Here is an 18,828-nt window from a genome sequence, read left to right as displayed (position 1 = left end):
TATAATTGCAATTCACGCTTTAGATAAATCTTAGTTTCGCACGCTTAACAAGAAACACGCCAAATATGGACGGGTTAAATGTTAACCCGAACAAGTTAATAAAGCTGTCTGTGTTGTTCATACATAGAAAATAATAAAAAATATAGATAAACGAAAGATAAAGAGACTTTTCCTTCCATTATACGAATGTTATAGATTTTAAAGATCATTAATTTCTGATTTTCTTACCTACAATATAATGGCTACATATTACATAAAGAACTAGAATAAAATAAAATTTGTTCACATATCGTAGAATTTAGAACAATTCCTAAGTTTTATTCGTGTACAGAACCGCGAGACAATATAGTAACAATGATATTGTCTACAACGCCCTTTAAATGCCACGGCTCAAACCGAAAGGTCTCAGTCTAATACACGATTCGCCAATTAACCCAAACTCAGCATAACTCGCATATATTTGCAGAGGCATCATTTTATTCGCCACGTTAATGTCAAAGATGATGTAATATAATTAGTTATACTTTCATAAGTGTCAATAACATTCAATTTGTTAGTACAGACGTCTGGCCTGGTGTTACAATGCAACTGTAGTGTAATTAACATACATATATACAAATTCATTTATACATTGACGGCTCCACGCAAGTTAACACCGACTAATTTATGTAATTCATCATCAAGAAATTAATTATATAATGAGCTAATATTTGGCTGAGTTATGTGTGTATCAATTACTTATTATGTTTTTTCCATGGAGAATTAAAATAATGTAGCAATATATTCGGGTTTAAATATCATTGCTTGTAGAGCCGCCACTACATAATATATAGAGGTAGGGTTAAAATTTTCCGTAGTATTGTAATGCTCTTTGGGTAAATTCAGAAACAAATTATACCTAAGCGAAAATTAACTTAGCCAGTCTGAAAGGTGACTAAAGAACAAGAGGTGCAAATTATGAAATGATTTTCAAACCATTCGAAAAATTGCACGTCATACTGTTTTATTATTTTTATATGGTGACAGTTGTTATTGCATTTTACAGTGCAATTGGATCGTTAGGTAAAATGATTATACAAACTCTACTTACTTGCACTCTTGATGTATTTCTCGGTAAGAGATTTGACCGAACTCTGCCTGACGGTCTTCTTGTCTTCTCTCTTATCCACTCTCTCCCTGCGCTCGTCGGAGCGTCCCTCCAGCTGTCCTGTCCTGTCAACCTTCTCCTGCTTGTAGATGATCCTGTCCGCACTTCTCTCCTGGTCCTGGTCTTCGATTTCCTGTGTATCCATCCGTCTTGTCTCCTCATGTCGTTTGGTCTCATAGCTCCTGGTCTCTCCCACACTCTCTGTGTCGATTACCCGGCGGTCGCTGTGTGTGAACTGGTCTAAGGCAGCGCGTTCCTCTTTCTGAGTACGAAAAAGTGAAATGTGAAAATTGAGTTAACCCAAAAACTATTATAAACTACAGTTTAAGATGATAGTAGTCATTAATGTGTGTTAGTGTATCAGTTTAGGTGGAAAGATTTTGTGATTTTATGATAGACACAGAAAACAGAATAGTAAGTATATATTTTAATAATTATATTAGCACACCCGTAAGTGGGCTGATGTATTGAGAACGTGTACGAATCATAGGTGGCAGCACAAAAACGGTACAATGGCCACAATGTGGATAAAAAAAAACTCTCGAACTATGATTTGTTTATATATGAAAAAAATATATAAAATGTATGTTTGCATGCCTACTGGTGAAATATTGCTAAATAATTAATGTAACAATATTTGCAAACAATAAATGATTTGATTTGATTTGATATGTTCAGGCCGATTATTATTGAGCTTGGACAAAATGTTTATTTTATTATTTAGATATTATTGGAGCACAATTATGAGGTTATGTTTACTTAATTACAGAATTGAGAAAAAAAAGAGACATTTGTAATTTCTGTTGGAACTCATACTTACGTATGTTTATTTACATATATTTTATTAATTTTGGCGCTAGTTACATAACCATGGAATGTAAATATTATGTACTATTATTGAGAACGCAATAAAATTTTACACCACCTGATTGGTTTATATTTATACTAATAATACCAGAATACATTGTCAACAAATTAAGTAAATGTTATTTTTCACTTCTTTAAATATGAATAGTTTCTCACAATGTATTTATTGGCTAAATGATTCAGATTATACCACCAGCCGGTAGACCTTTTGTCGTGCAAGTTCCCGATGGTACGCGTCGCGCCTGCACATTAAAAATAGCAAATACCAAGAACTTCATATTAAAAAAATACCTTAACTCACAGCTCGTCTCTAGCTATACTTTAAATTCCAACACAAAGTATTTGCAACCTGCAACTTACCACCAGATATAAACATGGGTGGCGTCCTCTATACAGACTACATAATATAACTCTAACACCTAATATAAGTATGACAATGCAATCTAAAGGTATCTAACCCCATGAGCCTGGTGTATGGTGGTGCCGGTGTCGCCGCCGAACTTCTTGGTGGTGGTGATGGCGGCAAGACCGTGGATGCGAGACGGCGGCGCCCCCTGCGATTGCAGCAGTTTCTCCAGCTCCTCGGGCTCCGTGGAGTACGCTGTTACCGACACCGTGCCCTCAGGCTCGCTGCCGTTGCGCGAGTGGAACTCTTGGCGGATCACTGTGCCTTTCACTGCGGATTGAAAATATTTGTTAGTTATTGTAAAACAAAAATGTATTTGTGAAATATTTTTGTGCCACAGCACATGCAGAAAGTTGCTTTAGCGTTTGTTGAACCTAATTTCTCTTTACGCCATAGGTTATCTAAAGCATCATATTATGGTTACAAAAAAAAATTCACAACACTTTAAATAAATATTTGCAGTTACACATACTAGCTCGATGCTAGGATCGAAGCTGCGATGATTTAAAGCCTTAACCACTACGCCATGGAGGTCGTATGGACGTATCGAAGTATGTCAATAGGTTTTAATATTCACTTTATATTAATATGTTAACAGCTGTTACATTGAGGTAATTGAAAATAGCGTGATAAATACGTAGTACTTACGACTTTAAGTAACCTAAATTCGGTTATTAAAACCTTATATTACAATAAGAGAATAACAGAACATTATCTTTTATACAAAGTAATTATAACAAGAAATTATATATTAACGTATATATTAGCTTAAGCGTTGTACTTTGGGTCTAATATTATTTTTTAAATTATAAGTAGAAATAACAAAATTATTCCGAGAGCTGTTTTATATTCTATCACCTTTAAATTTTCGATTATTTTTCTGTGTTTCGATTTTCATAGCACGAAAGACAAATTTCAATACAAAATGTCATTCAACAAAACTCAGTCACTTCCATGTTAATTTATGCACGCATAACCTTACTGCTGACTGGAATTCACTTGAGTAAATTTTGAAGTTTAATTGAGGTATAATAAATTAACATCTCACCTTGGTAGTTGCTGCTGCCATTCCTCAGCGCTTTGATGCCGAATAGCGGCTTCCCATCAGCATCCAGTGGACCGGGGCCATAACTCGAGGTAATCACGTCAATGGGTTTCGTGATGGCTTTCGATGGACTCGCAGAGCGGTACTTTGGCTTCTCTGGCTCCAATTTCTTGCTACTGAACGTGCGAGTCTCCGAAGTTATCTTTTTAAGGTTCCTATTGGTCACCCACGACGGTTTCTCCTCCTGAATCTGTTTTTGTGGTATCTTCTTCTCAATATCATACACAGTTTTAATGATAGTTTCTTTTTTAGCTGTGTCAGACATCTGCCTTTTCAGTTCAGGAGTTGGGGAGCGCTCTTGTCTCTCAACCTTGCGTTCAGGGCTCTGTCTTTTCTCAGGCGACGGTGATCTCTTCCCGTTTAAGTGGACAATTTCTATAACCTCACTCGATGGTGTTTTTTCGACGAAACATTCGGAAGAATACTGTTCAACAGTTGTTGTTTCTTCCACTTGGCGCATAGATTTGTGTTGCATGTCCTTCTTCTTAATGTCAGTAGTTTTTTTGTCGGCTTCGTTCAGTCCAACTTTTTTCATGTAAGCCGTGGCGTATTCGTTGAAGCGGCTGGATTTGGGCTTCGAAACGGCTTTGCTTGGAGACTGCGGATGCGTCTTCTTTTCGGGACTCGGTTGACGGACAGTTTTAGTGGACTTGGGAGCTATTTTTTCTGGACTATGCGGTCTCTGTCCACGCGGGTGCTTCTCAACCGGCTCCTTGGGATGTCCGTTACGAGATGGCGTTTCCCTCTGAGTAACCGATCTTTGCGGAGTAGATTTGCGGTCAGGAGATGTAGGTCTGTGATGTGTTGTTTTTGGGGTGCGGTCGGGTGATTTGTGCGGTTCGGGAGACCGACTCTTTGGTATGCTCAGTGTAGGTTTTATGACCTTCGTGACAGTAGTATCCTCTCCTTTTTTAGCTATTCTTATTTGCGCCCTGATGCGTCGCCTCTGCTCGTAGCCCACGACCTTTTCCAACTGCAAATAAAATGCCAAATATAGAACACCGAAGGTAGAATGATTTTTTAAATTGATTTTTGTTTACTTACCATTTGTTCCAGGAGGTCCAGGTCGAAGATGTCCTCAATGCAGGGGTGCTCGACGCTGCGCCGGCGCTCACTGCTCACCGTTGATCGCTCCACACTCGTTCTACGGAGTTCTACACCGAACTTTCCACTTCCACGTCGGCTGCTCACCTCAGTTTCTTCCACAACCTTTTCTTCTTTGCTTTGGCTCGACTTGGTCGGGCGTGAGTAACCTGGCTTGTCAGTTTCAGGCCGCTGTTTTGGAGACTCAGATCTCGGTGCGGCTGGGTACCGCGTCAATATAGTTTTTGTTGTAGTGGTCGTCTCTACTGTCTGACGCATCGGCGACTTAGACTTCGGAACTTCAGGCGATTTAGTCCTGATACGGCCGGGGCTACTACGCGGTTTGTCTTCAGGCGCCCTGCCGTGAGTTCCACTAGGCGGGCGCTCCCTCGGGACATGCGGCGCCGCATCGACTTCGCTATCGGTGTCGGTCACGTGACTCGGGTGTCGCTCCATATGACGCTGGGACACTGTAGTTGATTCCTTAGGTTTTCTTTGCACGCCGATATCCGTTAATTTGGCAGTTTTTGTTGTGTGTGTTTCTTTCGTTTTCTGCGTAGTTGAAGCAATATTTTCAAACAATGCTTTAGCTTTTTTTACCGCCTCGCTGCTACGTAATGTAGTTATCTTAACAGGGTGTGTCCTTTCCGTTGGCTTCGTATTAGGACTATCAAATTCCTTAATTTTGGCATGAGAAGATTCTGTCTCCCTTGCGAAGGACGGTTTGTCATCCCGGCGATCCGGTGACCGCCTGTCGTGGTGGTCATGGTGATGCGTAACACTTTTGTGCGTGTGTACAGTTCTCTCCGTGGTCTCGTCGTCTGAGTCGTCCACAATTTGTCTCATTATCTTTTCGTGTTGCTCCTTAATTTTCTTGTCTTTCTCCTCGACTTCATGTGATTCAATTAAGAACTGTTCGGCGGTTTTAACAAACTTGTTCACTTTATCAGACACGCTGAGCAAACAGTCGTCACTCTTTAATGACTCATCGACATCGGTCAAATCAGGTCGTTCCACTTTTTGTATTGGCTTTACTTTAGGCGACTTCGCGTGTTCTGCCGACTCGACGAACAGGTGCGCCTTATCGTTTACACTTAGCTTCGTGTAGTCGTCCTGATAAATCGTATCGCGATCGTATTCGTCGACAATTCTACGCGATGGGCTCTTGTTATCTTTCGTGTCCCGCGGCCCTTTGGCGAATTTGTTTACCTTTTCCGACACTGATAATAAACATTCGTCAGATTTTAATTTCTCATCAATATAGTCGGAATGAACTTTAATTTCAGTGTCTTTGAAAGCGGTTGTAGTGTCTTTTGGTCTAGGTGACGTATGAATTTTGCTGGTGAACTTAGAGACTTTATCGTGAACGCTGAGCAGACTTTCGTCATGTTCAGAGATGTCTTCTACATCTGTCCTCTTGACGAATAACTCATCATCCTCGCAAATCTCTACGATGTCATCGACAATGGACTCAGTTTCATGGATGGTGTGGTATGTGCGCTTACGCAATTCGTCATCCGGTTCGCTTACCTGGTCAGGGAACCTGGGCGTGCCAACATCATCTGCAAAATTAACCGGCGTTGGACAGATACGGTCAGGGGAATTTTCCCGGGAAGACTTTGACTGTTGGACGTCAATTATTATGTCATCTTCTTCAACCGATGTGTTCAGCGCTGTTGCCGATTTCGGCTTACCCGTGAATTTAGACTGCGGTTCTTTCGTCGGTTTGGTTGGTTTTGGAGACTTTGCGCTCGACATATCACTGACTTGAATCTCAGGTTTTGATTTAATTCTCTGTGGAGAAGTTTTTTTTGTTTTCCCAGTGACATCACTCACTGTACGTGTTACTTTAGTATCCGTATCCTTCTTGGGTGAATCCTTGACGCCTTTGGGAGTCGGAGCTCGTTTCACTTCAGGTTCAGTTTTGCTCGACGTTGACATGAATTTACTCGCTGTAGCTTTCACCGTAGTTTTGGTGATGGTTTGTTTAGTAACACCCGTCAGTTTCTTGACATCCGTCGTTATTGCTTTTTCAACTTTACTGGTAGTTATGCTTACAGGCGTAGGCTTCCTGATTAACTGAGATGGCGTCGGTTCTTTCCTGATAACACCAGTTCTGGACATCTGTGGTGACTGAGGTCTTTCACCAAATGGTTTCCGTGGTGAAGTACTCCTGAGCTTGGTTGGAGACTCCGGACTCTTGTCAACTTTAGGTGAAACCGATTGTCCTGGTTTTTTAGTCGGAGACTCATTTCGAACTGATGGTTTGGTAATTGTTCTCTGGTCCTTAGGCTTGTCTTCTTTGGGTTTTTGTATTGTTTCTTTTGTAACTCGTTTCACACCTTCTGTGACATCTTTAGTAACAGATTCGGTTTCCACAGTCTGTCTTATGTCCAAATCGTGCAAGCTCGTAGTTGTTTTATTTGGACTCCTTTCACGGACTGGTGACTTTTCTTTGCGCTCTGGTGATAGTTTCCGAAGAGATTTTTGTACTTTTTCTAGCACTTCTTGCTCTCTTTCACTTATTATGAAATCTGTGCTAACCTCCGTCAATTTTTTGATTGGGGATGGAGTGCGCAATTGCCTGGGTTCTTGAGGTGTTGTGAGATGTTCCGGCATAGTGTAATCCTCCGGAACTCGTCGCGATGGAGATCCCGATCGTGGCGATGACTGCTCCACCGTTTCTGTTGTAATATATTCCTCTGAATCCTCCACAGCGGTTGTTTCGTACTTGGATGTGACCGAAGCAGTAGGCCTCATGTAACTGGGTTTCTTACCCTCTGGCTGCGTAATCGGCTGTCTGTCTTTTGGACTATCTTTGCTAGACGGATAAGTTTGTTTGTAACCAGGTTTTTTATGAGGACTGTCATGGTCAGGCTTTGAAGGCGAGACATTACGAGGGATGTCTGATTGCGGGCGTGTATCTTTCAAAATTTGATGTAAAGGCAATTCGGATCTTTGCGGTTTCTTTTCTGTTATTTTTATTGAGCTAATATCATCGGTATCCACAGTAGATTTAGTGTCATATTTTGTAGTTACGGATGTTGTAGTCCTCATATAGCCCGGAGTATGTTCTTGTGGATGTTTTTCTGGTTTTCTTTCTGGGCTTAGACTGTCCCTAGGAGAGTCATCTCTATAATGTGTTTTAGCCGGAGACGATGGTCTATGAGGCTCCGGCGTAGACTTTGTGTGAGCTGGAATTTGTCGATTTGGAGACAGAGATGAATGTTTCTTTTCAGTTGTTTTTGAAGTAACGGTATCTACATTATCGCTTGTAATAGTGTCATATTTAGATGTCACTGTAGTCGTAGTCTTCATATATCCCGGTGATTTTTCAGACCTAGTAGGTGAAGATTCATGAGGGCGCCTGTCATCTAGTCTCCTGGGACTGTCCCTGCCAGTATCTGTTGGCTGTCGAGACAATGGTTTTCTGTCTGGACTAGGACTGCTTCTAGTTGGAGACTTGGATGAAGGCTGTTCCAGCTTAACCTGAGAAGTTATTTTAGGAAACTCTGGCATAGGCTTATGTTTATCTGGAACATGACGAGAAGGTGATTCAAGCGGTCTGGTAGGATATTTTTTGTCGACAGTGGAAGTGACAGATTCTCTAACATCAGTCGTCACAGTATCATACTTTGAAGATTTGGCAGTTGTGGTTTTCATGTAACCTGGAGTTCTGTCACCTTTAGTCGGTGAGGTCTCCCTGGACCGGAGTTCCTCAGGTTTTCTCTGGGGTGCGTCTTTAATAGAAGATACTATTTCTGGGTGTTTCGGACTCTTATCTTGACTACCATCTCTAGGTCTAGACGGTGATGGTTCAGATGGTTTGGAAGGATATTTTTCTTTAACCGTTTTAGTAGTGAAGGTTCGTTTGACATCTTCAGTTGTTATTGAAGTGTCGTGTTTAGTTGTCGCAGAAGCAGTGGTGTGCATGTATCCAGGAGTTTTAGGTTGCCTCGATGGTGATGGATCTTTGGGATGTGCGTCTGTCGGCAACTTTGATGGTGAAGTTTGTCTTTGGTGCCCAGGTTTCCTTTCAGGACTCTCATCAGTTGTACGTTTGGGCTTAGTAGGAGAAGTATCTCTTGGTTTATCTGCTGGTGCTCGACGAGTAGGAGAATCAGCTGGTTTGCGTGGATACTTTTCTTGAACCAAGTGAGATGTAACTTCAGCATCTTCTAGAGTGTAAGTATCGTATCTTGTGTAACCAGGCTTACCAGGCCTCGAAGGTGACGAATCTTTAGGATATTTGTCTCCTGGGGATTGTTTCGGAGTGTCCTTAGTTGGAGATGATGGACGCTGGAATCCTGGTTTTCTGTCAGAGCTATCATCCTTTTGGCTTCGCAGTTTCGTGGGTGATTCTGCCCTAGGTGTGCTTTCCGGAGCATGACGGGTCGGCGACTCTGAAGGTTTACGTGGATACTTCTCATGAACTGTTTTGGATATTAAAGTCTCTTCCACATCTTTCGTGCCATGCAAAGTGTCAGACGTTCTAATAACAGTAGTCGTCTTCAAGTGTCCAGGACGTGATGGAGATGTCTCTTTACCATGGCGATCACCAGGTACTTTCGTTGGTACTTCTGAATTTGGTGATCTTTGTGGGTGGCCGGGTCTTCCTTCTTCTGGATATTCTTCTTCGTCTGAAATATCGCTTTCAGGTTTATAACCTGGGGCGCGTATAGTTGTTGTATCTAATGGTTTTTTGATTTTCTCCTCTAATGTTATAGATTTGCGAGTCTTTTCAGTATCCTCTGTTGTATAAAGAGAATCATGTTTTGATGTAACAGAAGTGGTTGATTTCATGTAACCAGGAGTTTTAGGTTGCGAAGGAGTTAAATCTTCCGGATATCTCTTGGAAGGTTGCTCTTTCGAGGAACCCTTGGTAAGTGAAGATGGATGATGATAACCCGGTTTCCTTTCAGGACTTTCATCTTTAGGTAATATAGGCTTAGTCGAATGAATTCTGGGTGTATCTTTGACTGGCCGATGTGTAGGCGATTCTGTCTGCTTTCTAGGATGACTTTCTTCGTAAGTTCTTCTCGTAGTATCCTCAGTGCTCTCTGTGTCATAGCTATCGTATGTAGTTGTTATAGCGGTTGTTGTTTTTGTGTATCCAGGTTCTTTACCTGGTCTCGATGGTGAAGATTCATCAGGATATCGTTCACCAGGAATTTTCTTAGTTGGTGATGTTGGTTGTCGATAGCCAGGTCTTCTTTCCGGACTTTCTTCCTTCGAATATCCAGGTCTGCTAGAAGTGTCAGTCCTAGGCTTGTCGTGTGGTTGACGGCTGGGTGACTCCGAAGGCTTCCGAGGATGTTTTTCGTGCATAGTCTTTGAAATATGTGTTTCTTCCACGTCTTCCGTCCCATACGAAACATCCGTAGAACTCACAACTGTGGTTGTTTTCAAATATCCCTGTCGGGGTGAAGAATTATCAGGATATTGGTCTTCAGGCTCTCTTTGCGGAACACCCTTAGTTGGTGGAGAAGGCTGTTGATATCGCGGTTTTCTTTCAGGACTACCTTCCTTAGGATAACCAGGCCTAGACGGAACACCAGTACTTGGCTTGTCACCTGGACTACGTCGGGTTGGTGATTCCGAAGGCTTGCGTGGATATCTTTCTTCAACGGTCCTTGTCATTATGGTTTCATCAATATCTTTGGAAGTGAATTGTTCATCAGTAGAACTAGTGATAGTAGTGGTTTTCGAAAATCCAATACGTGTAGGAGATAGATCTTCAGGAGATCTATCTCTAGGTGATTTCTTGGGAGCATCTTTAGACGAAGAAATCGGGTGTCGACCTAGCGTTCTTTCAGGACTGTCCTCCTTAGGGTGACTAGGTTTAGGAGTGCCGGTTTTGGGCTTGTTGTCGGGAGCACGGCGAGTTGGTGACTCTGAAGATTTGCGTGGGTATTGCTCATGCACAGTCTTCGAAATCACTGTCTCGCCAATATCTTCAGTAGTATATTCCATATCAGCAGAACTGACAACCGTAGTTGTCTTCATGTACCCAGGGCTTGACGGAGAATCTTCTGGATATTTGTCTCCAGGAATTTTCTTGGCAGGTTGTTGATAACTAGGTTTTTCATCAGGAGAGCGACGGTCGTGCGTGGTTGTCTTTACCAGTTCCTCTTTCTCACGAGATATGAAATCAATGACATCGGTTTTTGTGTCCTTTTTAGTCGGCTGATGATAACCCGGCCCAGATGGCATGTAACTCTCAGGTTTGTCATCAGGACCACGTCGAGTTGGTGAACCCGAAGGTTTTCGAGGATATTTCTCGTGTACGGTCTCTGATACAAGAGTCTCATCAATATGTTCTGTACCGTATATCTCGTCAGTGGAGCTGACTACAGAAGTAGTTTTCAAATAACCAGGTTTGGATGGAGACTTATCTTCAGGATATTTACCGCCAGGAATTCTCTTAGGCGTATCTTTAGTTGGCTGTTGAATTGGTTTCCGTTCAGGGCTCTCTTCCTTAGGATAACCGGGCCTACTAGGTATGCCAGTCTTCGGTTTATCACCCGGTTCACGTCGAGTAGGTGAATCTAAAGATTTGTGAGGGTAACTTTCATGTACGGTCTTCGATACAAGAGTCTCATCAATGTGTTCTGCATCGTATATCTCATCAGTGGAACTGATTACAGTAGTAGTTTTCAAGTAACTAGGTCTGGATGAAGTCGTATCTTCGGGATGTCTTTCACCAGGAAGTCTCCTGAGAGCATCCTTAGTCGGCTGATGCTGAGTTGGTTTTCTTTCGGGACTGTCTTCTTTGGGGTGACCTGATCTAGTAGGTATGTCGGTCTTTGGCTTATCATCTGGTTCACGGCGAGTGGGTGAGTCTGACGGTTTGCGTGGATGCCGCTCTTCTAAGATCTTACTTCTTACACTCTCATCAATGTCCTCGAGGGTGTGGTGTTCATCAGTAGAAGTAACTACAGTAGTAGTTTTTAAGTATTCGGGATGAGATGGGGATGAATCACGAGGATATTTGTCACCGGGAACGCCTTTCATTGGCGATGTCGGTTGTCGTTTTTCTGGGCTTTCTCCTCTAGGATACCTAGGACTTACTGAGTCGGGCCTGGGCTTTTCATCAGGAGTATCACGAGTTGGAGCATCTGATGGTTTTTTAGGTTGTTTTTCAACCACTGTCTTAGAAGTGAATGTTTCGTTAATGTCACTAGTGGTCGACTCAATATTAGTAATCGTTTTTTTATAGCTAGAAGTCTTTACATCTGGCGATGGAGACGATTCCTGAGGATGTTTTAAAGAGGGTTCCTTTATCGGCGCACTCTTAGTTGGTGAAGGAACTTCATAACCCGGTTCTCTGCCCACGTCATCATCCTTCGGAGACCGAGGCCTAGGCTGATTGGTAGTCGGAGCCCTGTGCGTGGGAGATGTTGGTTTTGCAGGACGATCACTTACTGTAGTTAAGGAGAATTTTTTATCTGCTTCCTCGGATGTGAACGACTCGTACTGAGCAGTAACGGTAGTTGATTCGTAGTCAGATATTTCCTCAGCAGTGTCAGACTCATCATCAGGATATTCGTGTCCTGGTTTCTTGCTGGGACTTTTGGTGGGTTTCTTACCAGGAGACTTTTTATCAGGAACTAATCCCTTGGGGGTTTTGAAGGGTGAAGTTGCTCTTACTTTGTCGACATCAGGTTTCGAAGGTTTGCGCGAGGGCGAATCGGATGGCCTTGAAGGATACTTCTTCTCACTAATTGTTGAAGATACAGTTTTTTGTACACCTTCAGTAGATACTGTATCGTATTTAGTGCTGATATCCGTAGATTTGGTATGGCTAGGTTTACGGTCAGGGCTGGCGTCTTGTCGTGTCTTAGAAGATTCTTTGGGATACTTGTCATCTGGTTTTTCTGGTGCTCTCTTTGTTGGCGTTTGGCCTGATTTACGTTCAGGGCTCAAGCTGCTTCTAGGCGAATCAGTTGGCCGATACTTCACTGCGTCAGTAGTGGAATCAGGCTGAATACCTTTAGGTGTTTTGGGAGAGCCGTATGTAGGCTGATCTTTAATAGGCTCTGATTGTTTACCACCAGGTACATATCCAGGTTTCCTTTCCGGACTTTCTCTCGTGTACTTAGTTTTCACCGTTGTGATGGTTTCCTTTTCAGTATCTTCACGAGTCTTTTTTGTTGTAGTAGTGATGTCTTGAAGTTTTGTAGGAGAAGTGTCTCTAGGCGTTTTAGGTTTTCCATCAGGAGCATAATCATCACGCGTAGTTTTCACGAGCTCATCCTTTTCTCGAGATATAAAATCGAGGACATTGGTTTTAGTGTCCTTTTTAGACGGATAGTCTTTGAAAGGAGATACGTCCTTTGGAACTGGGCTATGACTTGGAGAATCATCAGGAGAACTCCTTGTTACTTTCTCAGTAGTCACCCTCGTGGTGGTCTCTGTAGTGTCAATCATACCAAGAATCTTTCTGCATCGGTCCTCGTACGTCTCACGTCTTTCCAGGGGCGGTTTGCTTTTGGGTGAATCATGACCTTCAGGCTCTGGACGATCTTTCTTAACGATATCATGAGGTGGATAGTCTTGATTCTCTGGTGACACACGGAAACTTGATGGAGGTTTTTCAGACGGTGAAGTCTGAGAGTCCGTTGGCTTTTTCAAAGAACTTTTGAGTGGAAAATTGTCCTTGTAAGGAGAAGTACGTTTATCAGGAGATGGTGATCGGCACGGTATTTTGGAAGGTGATGGAGTACGATCTATGACCTGATTGTCAGGTTTATCATAGGCTGGGATTGTTTTGTCGTGAGTATCGGGATAAGGCTCCTGGTCATCCAAGTCTGTTACAGGTTGCTCTTGTCTTGGGGAACCAAAGTAAACAAAACCACTAACAGAAGTCGTAGGAGAACTCTGCCCCGTTGACGGAGCGGTATCAGGCTTAGGTTTACGAGTTGGGCTAGAAGATGGGGTGATAAGTTGCCTGGGGCGATCTTTAGTAGTCTGTTTTTTATGGATTTCCTCCGTGGTTCTTTCAGTAGTTAGGAAATCTGTTGTATGTTTGTATTTAGTATCTTTTATTGGTGACTTGGCTGGAGACACGCTGTCTCTCGGGCTCTTTTTGGTAGGAGAACCAGGGTGTTCAGGCTTCTTAGTGATCTTTTCACGACGGGTTAAAGAATCATATCTGGTTTCTTTATCTTCCTTAACAGTAGTTGTTATTTTTTCCACGGTTGTTTTTTTGTCTTGAGGTTTTGAGGAATCTTTAGGAGTTTCCGCAGTTGGCCGCTTCTTATCATAAGTTCCATATTTAGTGGGAGAAGGTTCGCGTACAGGGGCATCCTGGGGTTTTTTAGGAGCAGAATCATCATCCCGTGGTTGATTTTTGTCATAGGTGCCAAATTTGCTAGGAGACGGTTCTCTTGGAGTTTCAGATGGAACATCTTGATCCTTTGGAAATTTAGTCGGCTTTTTCTTCTCATATGTGCCATATTTATCAGGTGAGGGTTCTCTATCAGACTTAGGCGCCTCTTTATCTTTCGGTATTTTATCCTTTACATCGTCGGGTCGTTTCGTGTCTTTAGTGGGAGAAGGTTGTCTGCCGGTTGGTTTCGGAGAATCCTTAGTCTTTGTTGTTTTTATAGTTGTAATCTTATCATACTCCGTGGTCACGTCGGTTCTTTCCAATCGTTGGGGTATTTTATCAGACGGTATAGAGTCTGTAGGTTCTTTATACTTTGGAGCGTCACGATGAAGAGAATCGCTAAAGTCCGGAGTATCTTTACCAGGACCCATGCCAACTGGCAAAGGGCTCTGCTCACGTGGTTGTAATGAGTCAATGACAGTTGTTTGGTTACTGTTTGTTTTATCAATTTGAGTATAGATCTTAGTCTCTTCATCCACAAATCGTTCATGGACCTCCTTTACTATGCTACTTTTGGTCTTGTCTGGACTACGATCTTCAGGTATTTGTTTTGTAGGAGATTTATGGTCGGGGCTGACAGAGGGCTTCGTTGGACTCTTTAGATTATCTGGTGTTGGCTTGGTGGTAGCAGTAGGTTGCATATATCCTGGTTTTCTGTCTGGGCTCACGCCTTTTGGACGTGAAGATTTGTCGATGCTATCTGGTTGCGTTGGCTTACGTTCAGGACTAGTCCTAGGTCTCTTATGTGCGTCCGAAGGTGAATACGGTCTAGAAGGAGACGTAGTTCTCGGAACATCACCAGGAGCTGCACGTTGGTCAGCAGGTGTTTGATATCCTGGTTTGCGTTCAGGACTAGTCCTAGGTCTCTTATGTGCGTCCGAAGGTGAATACGGTCTAGAAGGAGACGTGGTTCTCGGAACATCACCAGGAGCTGGGCGACGATCAGAAGGCGTTTGGTATCCTGGTTTACGATCTGGGCTTGGGCTTGATCGTGGAGAATCCCTTGGCTTGTTGTCAGGCTTTCTGTCAGGACTAGTCCGCTGCGGTGACGAGAAGCGCGGATGGCTGGAATCACCTGGTCTGTCACCAGAAGGACGGTAGGTCGGTTTTCTCTCAGGACTTTGACGGGGCGACTTTGGAGTACCAAATTCCCGCGGTCGCGTTGGAGAGGCAGGTCGATCGCTAGGTGTGCGGGATGTTGCTTTTCTTTCTGGACTTTGGCGAGGTGACTTTGGCGACCCGAAGTCTCCAGGGCGAGTGGGTGTGCCAGGGTGACCGACAGGTGCCCGAGATGTTGGTTTTCTATCCGGGCTGGTACTGGTTTTGTGAGGCTGATCTGGCTTCTTTTCAGGACTGGCTCCTGTTCTGGGGTAACCGTGAGGTTTCCTATCAGGGCTATAGCCGGGCCGAGTCGGAGAGCGACCGGTGGGGGGGCGACCATCAGAGCCCGTATGCTTAGTAGTTTTAGTTTCGGTCACATGATGAGAAGAATGAGTGGTGTATTTATCTGACACAGTACGGGAAGGAGAATAGCGATCAACCTTGTTAGGGCTACCCCCACGGCTAGACGGTTTCTTTTTATCAGGACTCACGCTGCTTCTAAGCGAAGAAGTACTGGACTTGAAAGTTCTGCTGCCTGGGGATGAGGCTCGTGTCGACGGCCGAGTTGTAGTCGGCGTATCGGAACGCAGTGTGCTCGCCCAAGCAGTATGGGTAGGGCTCCAGTCAGTACTAATCTTCTTCTGAGTATAGTCTGTGACGTAGGTAGTCTGGTACTGATCTGTAGAAGTTTTTTTAGTTACAACTTCTTCCTTATTGTCTCTTGTGATAGTATGCACACGCTCTACAGTATCCCGATCAGGTTTAGAGTCTTGCGGATACATGTTCTTGGGATAAGTGTCTTTAGGGTATACATCTTTCGGGTACGTGTCTTTGTGATCGCGCGGCGTTGTTGTGTCTTGCGGATGTATGTCCTTAGGATAACCGTCTCTTGGGTAAGAATCTTTCGGATAGTTGTCTTTATGATCACGAGGGACTGTGGTGTCGCGAGAGTCAGGCTTTGTATCTTTCGGGTATGAGTCTCTCGAATAAACATCCTTCGGATATTCATTTTGATCGCGCGGCACAGTCGAATCACGACGGTCAGGCGTCGAGTCTTGCGGATATGTGCCTCTGGGATGAGTATCTTTTTGATCACGGGGCTCGGTTACCTCGCGCCGTATGGTGATGTTGCGTCGGTCCACGTTGTCCACGTTTTCAAAATGCTGAACAGTACGCCTGTCGTCCTCAGTGGTGTAGTCAGTAACCTTGTTAATTTTGGTCACGTACCGAGTTGTTTGGGAATCGTCGGTCTTCAAATGCTCCTTGTTGATCTCATGTCGAGATTGTGTGTAATCCACATCGTCGCGTTGGTTATTAACCACTTTTCTGTCAACTTTATCATACCTGTCAGTCTGCGAATAATCGTCAACGTTATCAATATATTTCTTATTAATTTTAGTTTCATATCGCGAGGTTTGCGAATAATTGTCATCAATTTTGGAATCCACAACACGTTTGACGTTTGTTTCGTAACTCTTAACGCTTTGCGTCTCAGAATAGTCATCATTATCAGTATATTTTAGAATTTGTCTTTTAAAGTCTTGGTCGTCAACATTTCTTTGCGAGTCGACGATGTCGTTAACTCGGTTGTCAGTGTATCGCGAGACGTTGGACGTGGACGTCTGATCGGACTTGTGCAGAGAGCTGTACTTGCTCTCGGTCTTCGTCTGAGAGCGCTGCTCGGAGCGGGTGCTTTGTACAGGCGCACGGAACTCCCGGCGAGTGCTGGTGACGCGAGTTCCGTCGGGCAGACATCTCGTCTCGACTATGACCCGGGTGTTATCATCGGGGTATTCCACTTTCCTGGACACCAGTTCTCCGTTGTCGTAGTTGTTCCCCACGGTATTCTCGTGAGTCCTCCTCGTTAGTTGTTCATTGCGGTTAGAGTCAAGGGTTCGTTGGTTGTAGTCGTTTGAATATGGCACTGTTTCGTTTTTGGTCGATACTTGCTGGTACTTGGAGCTGGAACTGGAGCTGGTAGTGGACGAGAAGTGTGTCCCGTCATCGGTGCGGCGCACCACCTGCTCGTGCGCCGCCGTGTTGGACGAGCTCTCGTTGCGCTTCAGACTGCTGTTCTCGTCCTGGTACTCGGTGACCGCCTGCTTGTGATGGTCAACGGCTGCGAACTGACCTTTGCCGCCTTCGACGTCGTATCGGCCCTCGATGTTGGCGTGCACGGACTTGACGTGGGTGTGGCCGTCGTCCGTCGTTCTGTTCTCCGACTCCACGTTCCAGCCGGCGTTCGAGAGCTCCTTCAGGTCTGGAAATACAGGTAACATGTACAGAACATTTCACAACAGGGTCGACGGTGAGTGGTGAGTGTCCCGAACCTGATGCTGTAGGGTTGTTACAAGTTATAAAGCGTTAGTGTAAAGACGCAGTAGGCACCTTGGCCGCGGTACGAGAACTCCTTGGGAGGGGAGCCCGCGTCGCGCACTTCCTTGCTCTTCATGGACTGGAAGCTCTGGTCGGCGAACGACTGCACGTGGCCCTGCGGCGACGTGAACTCACAACCTGTTGACGCACAACTACTCTAGACGAACGCAAGCTTCAATCGTGCAATTCTGTTCAGTGCAGCCAACTGATAATACACTATAAATGAGGATAGGAACACTACTGGGCTAGCTTTGGTAAATACAAATGATTAATTATCATATAATACTAATGCTACAGATTCACTACACTAAACTCATCTAAACTAAAAAACTTAAATATTATAATGAAATAACAAATACAATATTCCTGTTACAAAACACTTACAGCAAATATTTGTTTATTTCTGATTTACCACATTCAGTAATTATCAGACTACTGTAATTCGTTACCCAACACAAAACATGATTTAAAGGGATTAAAAACTCAACCATTTACCTTTTCCGTCGGAGGCGTAGTCCGGCGAATAAAGGTTGCGCAAGCGTTCCTCACGCAGGCGGTACATGTGGGCGCGGATTTCTTTCTTGCGGGAAAAATCCTCGGTCTGCTGCCACTGAAACACCGACACAATCAGTTCGCTTGATGACAAGTAAGTATATTTGATATTCTGTTTATTTTTGTTTTGAAATTATAGTTTAGTGACTATTTTGTTTGATCAAGCGCCTTTCATGAAAATACGAGCGAAGTGAATAAGAGTATTTGCCATTTAATTTTAACAGGCGTAAAAAAGAAATGGCAAACAGTTATTTGATAAAATAAGTATCTGAAAACAACGTTGCCTGTATGTGACTGTATTAAAAGAATAACCGGGTTATTTATTGTTTATGAAATTGTATAATAATACGATTCACATAAACAATCAGTGCAGTAATTGCTCGGGTCGAATTGAGCATTTGACCCAATGTATTTAATTGAAGTAATCCTCACCATACGGCGCAGAAGGTCCTCGTCACGAATTAGTGACACGTCTCCTTCAGACATGCTGCGGACAAACAAACATACAACATTAAACATCACATTAATATTACATAGTAAAATTATTAACAATGTATTAATTGTAAAACAACTTAATTCCTTATTCATATCTTTTTTCGTAACAAGTATATCGTTTTTTAAATTTATTTCACAGAATTTAAAGACTAAAACTGAACTAACTTTTGGAAAACAGTTTTTTTGTATATTCTAATCTATATTATAGAAAAGTGGAAGCCTCTAGTGATCTCTGTACCAAACGATACACAAAAAGTAGCGGACCAATTTAAATTATACACGGTCCATAATAGTTCACATCCTGT

The 18,828-nt window shown here is 43.3% G+C and overlaps 1 protein-coding gene across 7 annotated transcripts in view; it reads right to left on the bottom strand.

Moving 5' to 3' along the window:
* LOC115447544 (titin) overlaps positions 1–18,543 on the bottom strand; it is a 56,178-nt gene extending 37,635 nt beyond the window's left edge. For 6 of the 7 annotated variants that reach the window (XR_005112307.1, XR_005112308.1, XM_030174659.2 and 3 more), the window contains exons 1-7: positions 18,461–18,543; positions 17,972–18,086; positions 17,489–17,614; positions 4,570–17,360; positions 3,469–4,498; positions 2,473–2,690; positions 1,091–1,409 (exon numbers count right to left, since the gene is read on the bottom strand). Coding sequence is in view for 5 of the 7 variants with exons in the window: in XM_030174659.2 (XP_030030519.1) it covers positions 1,091–1,409; positions 2,473–2,690; positions 3,469–4,498; positions 4,570–17,360; positions 17,489–17,614; positions 17,972–18,086; positions 18,461–18,514 (14,653 nt within the window). In the remaining 2 variants the exon portion in view is untranslated. The remainder of the gene's footprint in view (positions 1–1,090; positions 1,410–2,472; positions 2,691–3,468; positions 4,499–4,569; positions 17,361–17,488; positions 17,615–17,971; positions 18,087–18,460) is intronic. The other variant, XM_030174663.2, reaches the window with a different exon arrangement.
* Positions 18,544–18,828: the final 285 nt, after the last annotated feature.

The sequence above is a fragment of the Manduca sexta genome, chromosome 14 (assembly GCF_014839805.1).
Source record: "Manduca sexta isolate Smith_Timp_Sample1 chromosome 14, JHU_Msex_v1.0, whole genome shotgun sequence".
NCBI lineage: Eukaryota > Metazoa > Arthropoda > Insecta > Lepidoptera > Sphingidae > Manduca > Manduca sexta.
The sequence above is the reverse complement of the archived record's forward strand: the minus strand, read 5'-3'. Positions and strand labels throughout refer to the sequence as shown.